The sequence below is a fragment of the Poeciliopsis prolifica genome, unplaced genomic scaffold (genome assembly GCF_027474105.1).
Source record: "Poeciliopsis prolifica strain line A6 unplaced genomic scaffold, Auburn_PproV2 SCAFFOLD004, whole genome shotgun sequence".
Taxonomy (NCBI): Eukaryota; Metazoa; Chordata; class Actinopteri; order Cyprinodontiformes; family Poeciliidae; genus Poeciliopsis; species Poeciliopsis prolifica.
This window is the reverse complement of record NW_026562379.1, coordinates 5,604,124-5,620,715: the sequence shown is the minus strand read 5'-3', so window position 1 is coordinate 5,620,715 and position 16,592 is coordinate 5,604,124. Positions and strand designations below refer to the sequence as shown.

General features: G+C 36.0%; 1 protein-coding gene across 1 annotated transcript; it reads left to right on the top strand.

Annotated features, from left to right (window-relative positions):
- The first annotated feature begins 398 nt into the window (after positions 1 to 398).
- On the top strand, positions 399 to 16,304 carry scn2b (sodium channel, voltage-gated, type II, beta). Its single transcript, XM_055028022.1, has 6 exons — positions 399 to 659; positions 8,914 to 9,074; positions 9,167 to 9,383; positions 9,895 to 10,087; positions 11,040 to 11,096; positions 11,263 to 16,304. The coding sequence occupies exons 1-5, from the start codon at positions 584 to 586 to the stop codon at positions 11,050 to 11,052; spliced, it is 660 nt and encodes a 219-aa protein (XP_054883997.1). The 5' UTR covers positions 399 to 583; the 3' UTR covers positions 11,053 to 11,096; positions 11,263 to 16,304.
- Positions 16,305 to 16,592: the final 288 nt, after the last annotated feature.

The window sequence follows — 16,592 nt, the reverse complement described above, 5'->3', positions numbered from 1 at the left end:
TTTATAAGGCAGCCACCATGCTGTCTGTCTGGGGTGTCAGAATAGAATGTAAATATTATTAATAGGCAAAATATTATTATTACTATGTGACAATCAATAATTTTTAGTTTTCATGTGAAGAAAATTTCAATTTATGCTTAAAGACCAGACACATTCTGTCACACAGAGTTTCAGAAAAGCCAAGGAAAAAACATGAGACCACCATCACATAAATAATTTGTCTTATTTTTAGTTGTGTGGTGTAGGAGCACACAATCAATTTATCAAAAAAATAAAAAATAATAAAATAAAATAAAAAATTTCCTACCTCCAGGAGGAGGAGACATTCTCCATCTGAACATCTGCTCTCGCTTCTGCTCTCCGTCGGGTAACGGACCGACAACCATGAGATCAACCGTTACAAGGCTACAGACACTGCCAGCCATGTTCTGCCTCGAAAAATAAATTACTGGGTTTTGTTTTTTTTGTTTTTTTTTTTAGCATTTAAACGCGCATACCAAGATTAGTCTTGGAGGGGTATATTTAGTTTTTATTTTTATTTTTTCCCATCACATAACAGGATTTTAAGGGGAAGGATAATAAAATGTCTTCGCCCGAGCAGGAGATGAGGTCTGGCGTTCAGCTGGTGAGCGCGCTGCTGCTGCTGCTCTCGCTCTCTGGTAAGACGCAAAAACAGAAAAGCATTTCACATCCCGACGCTGATGATTAGCGGATCAATCAGTCAATACGATGGCGTGATCACTGTTGTTTTGTTTTGGGGGTTTTTTTCCCACTGATATTTCATTGATATATGAGTGTGTGTTTCATTATAAGGCTATAGATGAACGGGATGGGGGTAAATGCAACATAACACACTGTAACCGAATGAAGCCATTTTATTTAATTAACCGATGAGGCCAAACATTAAAACCCTCTTCCCCCCTCAATTACTCAGCTGAGCAGATTTCTGACCCTTTTCAAGGTCCATATGCATAAATCACATCTTCATTTAGTCTTGCACTTGCACCGGGTTTAAATGCAATTGTGACGCACAGCATGGAGAAACCTTCTTTGTTGTTTTATAACATAACCGAATCTGAATCCACTACTGTCGCACAGAAACACACAATGGGATGAAGTAACACAACACACTTGCCGTGTGTTTTCACTCTGCATGTTTAGACAGGGCCAGACCACGGTTGAATGGGGCCACACATATTTAGCTAGGGAGCCCAACGTAGACCATTGCTGACTAAGCAAAAAATGACCACTCTGTTTGCACAGAACTAATCTATGAAAATTATAGAATTAAGCATTAAATCCTTTAAATTGACTGTATGTCAGTTAGTTTGCATTAGGCAGATTACAAGTCTCCAATCTGACATGTTTCCATTTTCCTATGCTTGCTCTGGGCAATTTGAGCAGTTGACAGGTTTCATTTTCTAACTTGACAAACTTACAACTACAGATCTCCTGGTCCTTGACTTACTCCCTCCTCACATACCTGAAGATGTCGCATAATGTATGTTGTATTCTTGTCGCTCAGACTTATTAATCCCCTTAAATCCAACTTCTCACTTTTTATATAATCCAGTGGTAATCATTTTTTCATAAAAGAGATTGCTGTGGTGGGTATGGAGAAATCTGTCCTTCCACCTCTATTTGCCTCCAAAGAGAACGTCAGTGTTTCTTGCAAAGATGATCCCTAGTGAAAATATGCTCACTGCAAACTTTTTCCTGTGATACCAATACTACTCATGCATTCTGCAAATTAATGTTAAAAAGACAATTTTTTGACTTATATTACAAGCCTGACAGGCCATCAGGCTTTAAATACACTGGGGGAATCCTTGTCTTTAACTTACCTACAGTATGTACACTCACATTTGTGAACATTTCAAGTCGGTATGGTTTGACCAAACCGAAACTGCCCTCATAAAAATCAACAACCTCCTGGTGGTAGCTGTGTGCTACCTTCTATTATCATCCTGCGGGATCTGAGTGAGACCTTGGATACAATTTCTCACTCCATCCTTCTCCACAAATTATTTTCAATTGGCATTGCTTGCATACTCCTTGACTAGTTTCATTCCTACCTATCCGGCTATCCTCCATTCAACTGAAGTTCTTTTGTTCCTATCCTTCCCCTGTCCCAACCGGTGTACCCCAGGCCTCTATCCTGGGACCACTAGACTTTATCAATCTTCCTTTTGGCAATTCTGCATAACAGTGAAATAAATGTTAAGCTTTCAGACAATATTACAATAGAAATATCTCCCATTGTGGACAGCTCCCTCTTCCATGTAAAGCCAAATGCCACATACCCAGTCTCTTCCCTAACCTCTTGCTTATCTGAAATACAATCCTGGTTCTTCTCCAACTTACTTAAACTAAACACCGACAAAGCTGAGATCCTCCTGGTCAGAAATCAAATCCGTAATATCCAAAGTTGACAGTTTCTATCTTTCACTTGATAGTTCTACATTCTCCCCTCACCTGAGATTAAAAGTCAGGGTATTGTCCTCAACAGCACGCATCATTAATAAAACTCCCTCTTTTCACTACATGAGCTCAGTCTTACAGCAGCTCCACTTGTCAAATTCAGTATACATTTCAACAATTTCCTGTATGCATTCAAGGTTATTCATCATAACCTTGCCCTGCCCTACTTTTCAGATCTCATTCACATTTATGCAGCTTTCCATTCTGCTTGATTCAGCACCATGGGGAGCAGAGTGAGAGAAAGCGCTGCTCCCAAATTCTGCTACTCTCTCCCTCCAGACGATATTGATACTCTGTTCAAGTCCAAACACAAACCTATATAAGATTGTTTCTCACTGTGATTGCCTGTCACTGTGCATTTGTTTATGTTTAGTGTTTTAATTTGTGTTTTCTGTTATTCGGCTTGTCCTGAAGTGCTTGAGTGCTTTAAAAAGACTTCTAATTTTATTACTTTTATTCTGCTTTGGGCAACATAATTTAGTTGAAGAAAACAATGCAATTAGGCATTTCATTCTAATGTTATAAGAAATTTTTTAAGGAATTTACAGCCTCATCCACAACTAATATCATTTAAGAAGCAACCCTATGTTTATTCATCTTCAATGAATGAACACATCGCTTTAATTATTCAGGATATTTCTTCATAATTCTGTCCAGGCATTTCAATAACATAATTCAAACAACACCAAAGTTTTAGTATTGCCTGCAATCAGAAATCAAAATCACAGTGGCTGATGGCAAAACTATTGGATGAATTTGTTTTTCATGGTCATCATCTAAACTTTGCTTAGCAACTGCAGAGTCACAGTTCCTCAGACAATGCACTAGAGGGCAGCAGCACAAAGACATTGGCACAGTCAATAACTATTCATAAGAGCAAGTCACTCAGCATATTTTCCCATCATTGGGAACTATGCATTTTTCAAATGGCATGCAAGTATTTCTGTAGTTGCTATTCATTATAGCCATTTATTTTTAGGAGGACGTAGGAACTTATACTAGAAATTGGAAATTTGAGGATAGTTGGTAGATGTCTGTGAAGATATATTTTAATGTCAATGTCAAATTTATTTATATAGCACTTTAAAAACAGGCATAGAACTGCACCAAAGTGCTGCACAGGAACGACAGTAACACAAGTAGATAAAAACAGAATATCAAAAATTGCTTCAATTAAAAGCCAAAGAATAAAAATGAGTTTTGAGAAGCGATTTAAAATGATCCAGGCTGTTAGCAGATCTAATCTGAAAAGGGAAATTGTTCCACAGATTAGGAGCAACAACAGAAAAAGCCCGATCTCCTTTCCTTAGTCGGGTCCGAGGGACTGTAAGTAAAAGCTGATTGTTTGATCTGAGGGTTCTGGACACAGACTTAAATTTTAAAAGGTCCTGAAGATAAGGGGGAGCTAACCCATTTAAAACTTTATAAGTTAATAAAAGAATCTTAAAATCTATTCGATACATAACAGGCAGCCAGTGTAAATTAACCAGTATAGGCCTTATATGGTCATGCTTCCTGGTTCCTGTAAGAAGCTGTGCTGCTGCATTCTGGATCATTTGAAGTCGATGAATCTGTGATTTATCTATGCCACTATATAAAGAATTGCAATAATCCAAATGAGTTGTAATGAAGGCATGGATAAGTCCTTCAAAGTCCTTGAAACAAAAATAAGATTAGATTTTTGCTAAAATTTTAAAACAAAACAAAGAATTTGCTTCCTGTAGTTATTCATATCACATTTTAAAAAGAAAGATAAACGCCAGACAAACAGAATGACATTAACTTGCTCTAAAGATTTGGCCTGTTGTATGGTAAAAATACCCCAAATCACTTCTCTGTTTCACATGTCCTTGGTAACCACCAAATATCAGGGATTTTTGTGAGCTGCACTGACTTCTGGGTGCTGCAATGTAGAAGATGTATGAGTTTTCTCTGTAGTAGAGATAATTAAAGAATAAGACTGGTCGATATGACTGAAAAATGTATCATTACAAACATTTCATATCAATCTATATCTGAAATTGTTGATTTGTTTTTTTCATTTCAAATACTCAAAATACTGCTATAGTAATATGATGTTTCCTCTTTCATCCATAACTCCCTCTTGAGCCATTGTACTCATTTCACTCCACCCTGATATAATTAAGCAGTTCAGGAAAGTACTTCCCCATACTCAGGTGCAATGTGTGTATTCTGTGGACCGGACACTGTCTGCATAAACTTTCATAGTAAAGCATTTTGATTGAATACATTTCTTGAAAACTTTCTTCATTTCCTACAATCCTACTAAGTTTAATAATGTAGGTGAGCCTCTAGTGCCATTTCTTCTTGACCAGGGCAGCCACTGAACAAATATCAGTGCAGCACAGAGTGGCAGTCACACCACTCATTTACTGGTTGCAATGACTATCAACATTTTCAGCTGGGTGTTCCATACAAAACATTTCAAAGTGAACACTACTTCCTGCTGAGCCGTCTCTGTGCAAGTCAGTGCGTCACCGAGTATGCATCCGCTGTCATAAAAATTTAAAAAAATAATCTCTGTGGAGATGTGCCCGGTGGATGCCCGCATTGAGTCCAGCTGGCCCGCCTGGAGTACACAAAGACCTCCAAAGAGTGAAGTATGACTGAATATGTTGGGGGCAACATGAAACTGCTAGTATGCATTTTGCACAATAAGTTATTGGTAGATAACCAAAGAGTGAGTGAGTTAGTTGATGGCACCAATCTTTCATAGCTGGGTCATGAGAAGTTGAGTGGCTAAAAGCTTTCACTTAACTATATCTCCCAGAATGCTGTGCTATGCTTGATCGGAGTTCAGTCAAGTCATAAAAATTCTATCAGACCTATTTTTGATCATGTGTCTGTCCCAACAGATATTGTTACGGTTTTAGATTAATATGTACAGCAAGCATAGATGAGATTTGAGTATTTTTGGTGTTAAGTTAAAGCACTCAGTTCCTCACCACCCCTAATTGCCTATATTTAAATAATTGACATTGTCTGTTGAATTATCAACTCGCTCCAAGACTCATATGTGTCTCTGTAATGGTCAGAAATGAACGTTTTATAACCAAAAGTAGGATGTTACACTTAAATTATGTCAGACAACTCGAGTACCAAATAATTAAAAACAATAGTTGCATATTTTATCAGAATAGTTTTGTGCGGTCCTCAAATGTCACTGCTACTGATGAAAACACCGTTTCCAGAGGTGGAGTGATCTGTTCTGTCTCTGCATACTTTACCGCAACCTGTCCAGTATCTGCAAATGTCACAAAGTGATGACGCACCAATTTGAAGTAATATATTTGCTTCAAATATGCCAGCCAGCTGTTTGTGCAGACTATTTGTCATCACTTCAGAGGCATAACACCTGCAGGTTGTGTTCAAACCTCTTTTCCATGTTGATTCTGACAAAACAGAAACAGAAAACATGCACAGTTAAAACCACAAGATTACTTGCATCAAATAAAAAGATCCAAGCACCTTCCACCTTCTTTTCTCACTGTCTGAAGTTACATTTGACTAAACTTCTCTGGTTTTAGCAAATAAACAAATTTTCCTTTACTTTATTTGCTCGAGTAGAATGTTGTGGATTAATGAACATTTTGAGCAGCAAATGTAAATGCATCCAATTACAGTCTTTCTCTTGGAGTAATGTGTTCTTCCTTGCTGAGTGGTCACATTTAGGCCATGTGAATAATGGCCTCAGCTTCAGCCAGGACCTTCACAAGGTCTTTGACTTTTGTTTTGGGGTCGATTTGCATATTTCAGTCGAAAACACATTCACCTCTGGGACACAGAAGCTGGCTCCTTATGGAGAAATGTTATGTTTAGAGCTCCTGATCATGCCTATCATAGCATATAATTGTTTGAACAGATAAATCATCAATTGTTCCCAAGGATGAACCAGGCAAGTGCGGCTCCACAGTTTTCTTCCTCATCTTGTTGTTTGATTTCCTTTCAATTTCTTACAATGTCAAAAGAAGTTTGTTTGAGATGTGACTTTGAAAGACATTCAGAGGTATGCCTCCATTTTATTAGTTAACTTCCAAAGCCATGATGTCTTCAATTGATTGCTTAAAAATATAGTCGTCATTCTGTATGCAAACTACTGATTTTGAAACCTTTGAGAAATAAACCTCTGAAGTAGTCATTCTCTCATTCTTGTGAAATTTAGCAAATCCAAATAATTTTGATTATTCTAACTTACCTAAAGCAACAAAGGTTTGGGGTGATTTAACTTCCTAAAGAGGAGCAAAAAAAGTTTGTCTTTTTAATTATATATTTTTTTTTATATGTACCCTTTCAGTTTTAACTCTAAGCGCCAGCCTGAATGGCTTCAAAGAGTCTGATTAGAAAAATCCAGGGGTTAACCCTATTCATAATTTGAAGCAAGCAGAGTTCTGTGAATTTCATTGGAAGTGAACATCACTTCAAATGACTGAGTTGAGCGGAGGTAAACAGTTGATGAGCAGCAGTTTCCAGCTTCCCAATTCATTTAGGGTCCTGTGTCCTTGTACCAAAAAGTCCAGAGGCACCCCCAAACAGACTTTTTCTGACCTTTTCCAATTATGATGCATAAAGAAGAACCAACACATAATATGCTTTCGGAAATGACAAAAAAAAACACAAAAAAAAACACGTCATTATAAGTGGAGTCCCTTACTATGAAAATCCTGGTGTGAAAGGGAAAAAACAGCATGTAACAGACCTGTCTTGTGATACAACTGATTTCAGAAATGCATAAGCTAAAGAAATGTAGAGAGTTCTGGAAAGTTCAGATGCTAAAGGAGTGAGAGGGCTGAGGGCTTTAGAAAGCTTTCAGGATGGAGGTGAGATGAGGAAAGGAAGGTGGACAAAGATGGGGAGAGTAAAAAGGGAGAGGCAGAGGGAGGGAGGAGCCACATGAGGGGGCCTCACTGCAGTATTTCATGTTAGGAAGTCTCTGCATTTGCCTCCCTTTTTTACTAGCCACATGACTGCTGAGTCAGCAGGAGTCTGAACCACAAGGTTCTTCATGCTGTTATAAACTGACTGTAACAAGGGCACATATGTTTGCAGCACTTCACTTTGTGCAGTGGATGGACAGAGGTGTTTGTTTAATGCATCACTGTGAGGTGTGTGTACCTGCAGGCTTGTTTGCAAAGATGACATTGACATAGCACATTTAGAGAGGTGAGCTCACTGCTGATGATGCAGACCTCAAGGGTGAACTGCATGCATGCGTGTTTGTGTGTTAGCCATCTAAAGTGGCCTGACCCATCACATATGAATATGTGTGCATGTGTAAACTCTATATACTTTGAGTGGGTGGAGTTGGGAGGTGGGGGGTTGTCTGACTGTGTGGTGCAGAGATGCAGGCTTATGAGTGGTGCAGCAGCTGTGGGAAGGGAGCCAGAAACACTCGACTGCAGAGGAGAGATTGGTGCAGAGTCCCATCGCACACAAACAACACAGCTGAGAGAACATGGGCTGGAGTGAGGTGGGGGTTGTGAGGAGGTTTGTGATGAGACAAAAGGCTTTCAATAGAGTAACAAACTTGTACAACTAACAATATTTCTAATTACTGTTAGTAATTACTCCTATAATTACACGTAATCTTGAATTGGCATGCAGAGGTTTGGGTCACATAAAATATCTTGGATATTATTACTTAATAAATAACAATATATAAGCAATATTATGTTAAACACATCTTTCTTTCAGTTCGAGGGTGCTTGGGGTTCTCCTGAATATATAAACTGGGAAGTTTGTTAACCCCCAGAGTCTATTTTGTATTTGTATATTTGTTCACAAGGATGAACCATGCTTCTGAACAGAAGCCTAATTTCTTCGTCTCAAAGGTTATTTAACCCTTGCCTCATGATGATGTGACGAAAAATAAAATTTATCCTACTTACCAGCAATGCTTGACCGTTCCTTGTGTCTGAAGATTAAAAGGAGAAAAAAAATTACTTAACTCTTGCTACATTCTGAAAAAGCACCAAAGACAGTCTTTTATTATTATTATTATTATTATTATTATTATTATTATTATTATTATTATTATTATTATTATTTAAGTTAGATTTTACGAGTAAAAATATTGACTAAGGTTTTTCTGCAATGAATTTGTACTATATGTTCTTTCCATTCTGGCTTCCAATTACATTCCAACATACTCCACTTTCATCTGAGTGCATTTAATGGCCTGTCTGCCATCCATCTCACAGTGTACTTTGTCTCACACCTGATGGCTGATGGGCAGTATCCTGAAAGTTCACTGTTCTGCAGAACCGGCCAACCAGGCCCGACTCAACATAAGCTTTATGTTATGATGGCTGATCTATGGGTTTAAAATCAAAATCTTCATTTTTAAAAAGGCCACTAGTTTAAGAAATGTTTTACTCTCATTTGAATCATTAACATCATTTGTTTTTAAAACAGGTTGTTCGAGCATGGATGTACTAGTGTCCAGTTACATCAATGCACTCAATGGAACAACTGTCACAATCCCCTGCACCTTCACTTCCTGCTACAAGATTGACCGAACCAAGTTTGCTATGAATTGGACTTACCAAGAGACCCTAAACAATACAGAGGAAAAGGTGAGCTTCCAAATCCTTAAATACATTAATACCAAGAATATGCGCCTTCAAAGCTTAAACCTGGATTCAAATCACACTTTCTTTTCCCTTAGTTCATGACTTATGATAAGAATAAAGGAATGCAACCAGTACCTTCAAACCGGTTTGGAGACAGGGTTGTGTTTTCTGGTAACCTGGAGAAGAATGACTTATCGATCACGCTACAGGACGTTCAACTGGAGGACGAGGGGCTTTACAACTGTTATGTGAGGAACCCCCCAGATCGCATCCAAGGACATGGTGTCATTAACTTCAATGTTGTCACAGAACGTAAGATGTGACGTAACAATCTTCTGTGAATACATAAAGCATAACCCTGTACAACTGTTTCCATACTTTTCAGCTAATGACATAAAACAACATGGGCAGTGGTTTGTATCTCCAACTATCCCTGCTTGATGTAGACAATTATTGAGCCTCAGTGACAATAATAATGTAGACGATTACAAAACATTACTTTATATTTTTTATGACATAATAATTTTTATGTGTCCATGTAATTCAAGTAACGTTAGTGTCTGAATGTCTGTGTCTGTTTTCCTGAACAGTTGAGATCTGCTTGTGATGAGTCAGCTTTTTACTTATTAATGACTAACAAGAAGTTGAACTTCGTGCATCACTGCTGCTCTTCCACACACATATACACACAACCCCCATCATATACAGGCTAACTCAACAGCACTTTCTTTCCACTTGTTTAATCAGAGCTTTTAGCGAGCGCTGCACTTGACTCCATTCTTTGTCTGCAAGAAAAGTTAACTCTCTCCTCTCCTTCTCTCAGTTCCCCCTCCAAGAGATTCAACCATTGCTGTTGCTATTGGGGCATCAGTGGGGGGAGCTTTAGCTCTGCTAATACTTTCAATGGTGGTGGTGAAATGTCTCCGCCGACATCGGAAGCAAGAACTGATTTCAGAGGAAAAGATGGAAGAGGAGGGGAAGCTCGAGCCTGAAGCTGTTGCAGAGGAGGGAACCAAGTAAGAAATTGGAACATAAAAATCCTAATTTAACAACTGAATCGTCTTCATTGTCAAAGAAGACAAATCTGTTAGTGCCATAATCAAATCTATTGTGGTTCAGCAGCACCTGCTCTATGTGGATTTGCTACTTAAAAAATGTAATTCAGCTGTGTGCACTGTAAGTCATGACAAGCATTAGTTCTACTCTATATCAGATTAGATATAGAAGCTTAAAGGGGAATTATTACGTACTCTCCAGGCACAAAGTGCTATTTTATAGCAAATCATGTACCTACGCTACATTTAGTTGTTATAAATACTGTTTTTTATAAAATGTTAAAAAAAATTTGACTTCGCAATTAAGCGCCTTTTCCTCGTAAAGTGACAATGTTAAAAGTTGAATGCGGAATTAAACATTTTGTAAAACACAGTAGCCCTACATTCTTCCCAAACACAAACAAACAAAAATGCTGTAAGTCAGGTTTAGTTAGCCTCCATGTTTCTTGTGAACAACTTCTCAGCTATAGTTTGCAAACATTGCGCGTCCTTATCATGTGGAGTTGACGGTGGCTCAACGAGATGAGTAGTGGTGTTTAAATAGGAGAGTTGCCGGTTCAATTTCAGCTTATCCCTCGGCCATTTGTTGATGTACTACCAGTACATATCTGTGTACGACTATTTAATGCATTCGAATGACTGTTGCTCAAGGGGTCTGATTGATCAATATGTCTAAAAAAGTACAAAACAAATTTAATCAATTTTGCCACTGTGTAAACAAAAAGTGATGTTATATATAAATTTTTTAAATTTGACAGAGGAGCTTCGGTCTGGAAATAATATGTATAGTTTAACTTTCATTGTACAGAAAAAAAAAAATCACTTTCCGAAGTTTAGCACTTAGGAAAGCACCAAAAATAAAACAGCTTACTGCTAAAACATCTTGTTTTTCTTCTTTTTTACTTTATTTCAGATTACCGCAGTAATCTGGACCAGTCTCTGGATCTTCGACTTCCTACTCCTCGTTTTGGTAAATAGATGTAATAAACTTATCAAGATGAGTTTTTTTTTTTTTTGAGCAGTAACTTATTTTTCCTGATTTGGGTTATATCTTCAGGTTTGTTTATGCCAGCATTGTACATATATGAATGGGTTTCTAAAATTATAACGTTGTTTTTCCTCTTTTTTTATTTCAGAGTTGTGCACCACTTCCTTCAGAAACTATAGTTACCACTGCTTGAATCATCTCACTGGCTGAACCTATTTGCATGTGTGTCTTGTGTGCCACATGCACAAAACAGAGAAAATCTTGTGTTTGTAAGGACTGAATGTATCGATGTACATATTCATCAATGAAATGGCTGTTTTTAGCTTTCTTCCTTTAATCATGGACTAAAATCTTCTGAATTAGTTTATCGATATTTTCAAGATTTCATCAACAATAATAATGCATTTCCTGATATTTCCATGACCTCTTTCCCACCATTGTCAGGTCAATACTGGATAAGTTATAATTTACATCTGAGATTTCAACATGACAATATTTTTCTCTTCCTTTGATTTTTTCAGCCTACATTACAGTGGTCTGGGAATGTAAAATTTTACAGCAGATGTACATTTTGGTATTTCAATCCCAAATTAGCTATATTAGATAAATAAACTTCCAGTCAGCAAATTATTCTGACTGGATCAAATATGATTTTTGGTATGTGTTGCATATGCATCAATAATTGTTAGTGGTACATATAAATCACCTTGGGTCTTGGTTAAATTGAGTTTAAAGAAAATAGTGTTTGAGGACTCAAAACCGGTTAAAAGTTACTAGAATGCAATAACACAGAAATCACATATCTTTGGGCAAAAAAATTACAATGTGTATATATATTTATTGTTCTTTATTTTATAGTTCTCAAGGTTTACAGCAGAGTCTGAGTCATTACGTCAAAAGGTTCAGGATAGATCAAGCCAAATGAAGAAAACCAAGGTTTATTTTAATCCAGAAGAACTGCTGTTCAGATAAAACAAATTTCACAAGTACAAAAAAATAGAGGTTTACAAAGCAGGCTAAAAGATTACTGATGGTAAAAATGGCACTTTATGGTACCATAAACTGTTTTCAATTGCACATTTTAGATCTTATTACAATTTTAAGAAGAACAAAGAAAAAACTCAAAAGCTGTAATCTTACCAATGTCTGGTGACAGGCTTATGAAGGCAAAATGTTGATATTTTAAATTTACATAATATAAGGCCAAGGGATCCTGCATTGTGCTCAGCTAAGCTTTTTTCAGTTCATGTCTCGATATAGCTAATGCAGTTAGCGTTAGTATTGCTGACTGGCTGTAATAACAGCCGGTCAGCTGTTGCTTGACAGCTCAGCCAATCTATGTTTTTGTGCCAGTGATGTCTACTCATGTCTGAGCCAGAGATTATTCTTGAACATTCCAACAATTGTGAACTTTTGACAAATCGGATGCCTTTATTCATTTGGCCTTTTAGAGGAGACAATTTTTTTTTGTCACAGCGGAAAAAGCACAAATACAACTAATCACATTTGCAACAGCGCCGATTTAAAGAAGTTAATGATTATGGTACGCTCTTTGCACTCTCACCTTTATCTTTGAGTCTTTAAATTGTTTAAGTGAAATAGACTTCTTACCTTTTCTAGATATTTTGAAAATAAAAATATAAAAAGAGTATAGAAAAACTCTAGAGGTGCACTGTGTCTTATATAGGAGCTTTGAAGGTGGCATTTGAATGACATTACTACAGTCAGCGGGAAAGCTAGAAGCAATCACAGGAAGAGATTAAAACTTTCTGGACCTGTGTGCACACTGTCTTCTTTCAATGTCACTTTCTATTAATTGCCTTTGTTAATGTTCATTGAAAGATTAGTGATACATTTATGTTTTTTTTTTTTTTTTTTAATGTAATAAGTGACCTGGTTAATATTATGTGAATTGTGGTTCAGAGCATTTTATCAGATTTAATTCAAACAGAAAAACAATGTCTGTGATATTTCTGGTGAAGATTATTATTATTTACTATTTTATATTTTTACATAATGGCCTAAACCTAACCTACAAAGAAATCCCTTAAAGTTGGGGTAATGCTTTTATAAAAGGAGATATAGATCTGGACAAATGTGTTGCCTGCCTTGTAAAAATTGTAAAATAAAGCCCAAAAGAAAATGAGCTTTTCCTGCAGTACTATGACCTTGCACTGACTAAACAACCTCTATTTTGAATACATGGATGCAGTGGGGAAAATATTATAGGAACATTCAGATAGTCAATGCAGTTAAGTTATTAATACTAATTGCAAATTTAGATATTAACTTTATTTATGATACTAAATGAAGGAAGGCTCTCTTTCTAAATATTACAAAACAGCCTAAAAGACAATTCCTATAAATACCGAACATCTTTTACAAGGCATTTTGAGCATTTATCTTTAGTAATGAACTTAAAGTGATCACCGTAATCTTGAGTTCCCTTTAATATCAGATTTAAATTGAGTCTCTGGCTGAGCCACTCTGAAACATTAACTTTCGGCAGAAGAAACGCTGGCAACATTATTGCTTCTCTTGAATTAATTCTACTCCACAGATGTTCTTTGGGATTCAGATTGTGATATCTGGAAGAAAGATTCTTTTGTGTACAGTAAATTAGAGTCCAAAAGATTCTTATTAAAAATATTTTGGTATTTTAATAAGTTCAGAAAAGAAACAGGCCAACTGCATGTCAGATACTCTACTGTATTTGAGTGTGAACAGTGATATGTATTTTTTGTTTAATGTCAATTGTTGAAAGGTTTGATTTTGGTCTCTTGAATTTGGCCAATTGGAAACAATAACATTTGTGATTAAAACATATTTTTGTTCCAGCACTCACACAACTAATTACCATGTACATAGTGACTGACTTTCTTTGGACTAGTAATTTTGTCAAAAGCAACTATTTACCTCCCTTCATATAAATTACTAAAATTAAATATATGACTTTTACAAACCTTTCTCTGACAGATGCTACTGCAACAAAAGATACATTTATTTTAGGCCTTTTTGCAGAACTTTATGAGTTCCTTAGAAAACACACATTTGTACGTGACAAAACTGATTTTACAGTTATTTAAAGAACAAAACAACTTTAGAATATAAACTTACTATATTATTACCTGGAGATTCACCCGATTGAACAGTCACATTATTATTTCACTCAAAATTATTCTCATTTGTTCTTTTAGGAATGAGAAATATGTAGTGTCAAATGAAGTGAAATATTCAAAACCAGATTTTTTATTTATTTATTTATTTTGCCAGCCAGAGACATATCAAACAAAACAAAAATTACATTGCGCCCACAATCATGTTTCATAATGCTGTCAATAAATGTCGTACAATTTTATAAAGGTCATGAAATAAAGACATATAAACAACGGTTATTTAGTAATAACGCATATCAGGGACCCATCAGATCTTAGTACTAGCAGTGGTAATTTTACAAAACAATGCCAAATGATGAACAACAAAATGTTTTACATTCTGTTGATTAACTGACTGGAAAGCGCACACAGTGTAGTTCTAATTAACCTGCTTATCTGTGAGATTTAATTATCCACCAAAGCTAGTAAAATTAATTGTTTTGGCAGCTGAAGCATGCACATTTTAAAGCACTGCCATAAATGCATGTCACATTCCATATATCAAAAGAAATATCTAATATGAAGATAGCATCACTTCTTTTTGATATAAAAACACATTGCGATGTGAGTCACAGCATGTTTGCTTCAGCAGTCAGTGGTGCAGTTTATGACTCTTTGTAAATTTCTTATTTATTTTTTGGACATATAATTTAGAGTCAGTAACTTATGTGCACTTTATTGTGATTAGTTTTCCTCTTGTAACTGTTACCTGCTTATCTGTGAGATTAGTATCTATGAAACTGAATATATTTGAAAATATTTTAAAAAATCCTCTGAGCTATATTGTTTATTGCCAGGTGGAGTTTATTTTTAAAGACTGCAATAACATTAGGTTCACTGCAAAAAAATCAGAAATGTATAAAATACTTGTGAAGTTCAGCTGGTAATAAGATATGGCTAGAAAATGTGAGCCAGAGGAAACTGGATTTGTAAAAGTACAACTTGTTAAAACTTTATGGTTAGATTTGAAAAAAATGAACTGCAGTTCTAAAAAAAAAAACAAGAGTTCAGTAAGATTGAAATGATCCTAGCTTCCTTGATTGATAGATTCTAAATGTTTTTCATTACCAAGCCCCTCCTCTAAGTATAACAATAAAGACAAGAAGTTTAATAGCTGGTAGACCCAGCTATTATATTTAGTGACATTATGTAATATCGACTGTTGTTCCATTAGAATCACGTTGGAACTATATGGTATGTTGTTAATGTCACTTGCTTATTAGCTGAAGCTCAGTGATTTCTTGTTTTGCCTGGGGTGAGGTGAAGTTTGGAGTTTAATAGTAAGTCATTTAGGAGCTGCATTTTACAGTAAGAGAACACACTTTTTCATGGAGAGAAAATCTATGAGTGCAATATATAAAACAACAGAACTGTACACAATAAAAAAGAGAAACTTTCTTTCCCCCCTATTTTTATGTAAAAACAATAGTAGAAAAGGTTGGGAACTACTTGAACTACTTGAAAAGTGGGTTGAACCTATTTAAATTTGCACATTATGATGTAACATTGATATAGTCATAATTACATGCAGTTTTCAAAGACCTCTAATTAACATTAGACAACTGAGCTGTTAGCAGTCAGTACGGAGCTGTGATTTGTTGACATGTTGAATAGTTTCTGCAGAGTTGTTTCAGTAGGAAAAATTCAAATTTGTGTTAGCTTGAGGACATTGCTTCCTGTGTATCCACGCATGTTCTGGAGAAAAATGAACTGCAGTTCATGTTCAGATGGCAGAATATTATGTGGAGTAAAGAATGTCTATATTGGCTGTATGATGTCATAGATCATGCTGTTTATGATAGGATGTCTTGTATTTCCACGCAGACAGAAATAAAAAAAATTAAAGAAAAAATATTATTACTACGATAACATTTTTTGGTTTTGTATTATTGTATCTCACCTCTGGAAATGAATTTCCACTATTTTCTTTGTTTCACTGTGAAAAAACTTACTTGACATGTAGGTAATGCTTGACCTGTGCTGCTTCTCAACAAGTTCTGTCACATCATATAATTAGAATAAAGATTAAGAAACATTCCTGTGATCAAGTATTGTCACAAACACACCACTAGTTTTTCATGATACCCATAAAGTTCAGTATTAAGCTAACTATCCTGGCTATTAACTAGCTAGTTTCAAGAAACATGCTCTTTCTATGTGTGTCTGTGTGGGCTTCCCTGCCCACACAGACACACATAATTGACACTGACATTGTTTCAACATTGCTGTTGTAAAATTGCTGTTGTTGGCGTTTTGTTTTAAAAATCGTCACAAATGTAAAATTTTTTCAAAAAATGTTTTAAAAAGTCAAACATAAAACAAT

Coding starts and splice junctions, on each gene's coding strand:
- scn2b (XM_055028022.1), top strand. CDS start 584: ATGTCTTCGCCCGAGCAGGAGATGAGGTCTGGCGTTCAGCTGGTGAGC. Junction 660..8,913: donor GCTGCTGCTCTCGCTCTCTG/GTAAGACGCAAA, acceptor TTTTTAAAACAG/GTTGTTCGAGCATGGATGTA. Junction 9,075..9,166: donor TAAACAATACAGAGGAAAAG/GTGAGCTTCCAA, acceptor CTTTTCCCTTAG/TTCATGACTTATGATAAGAA.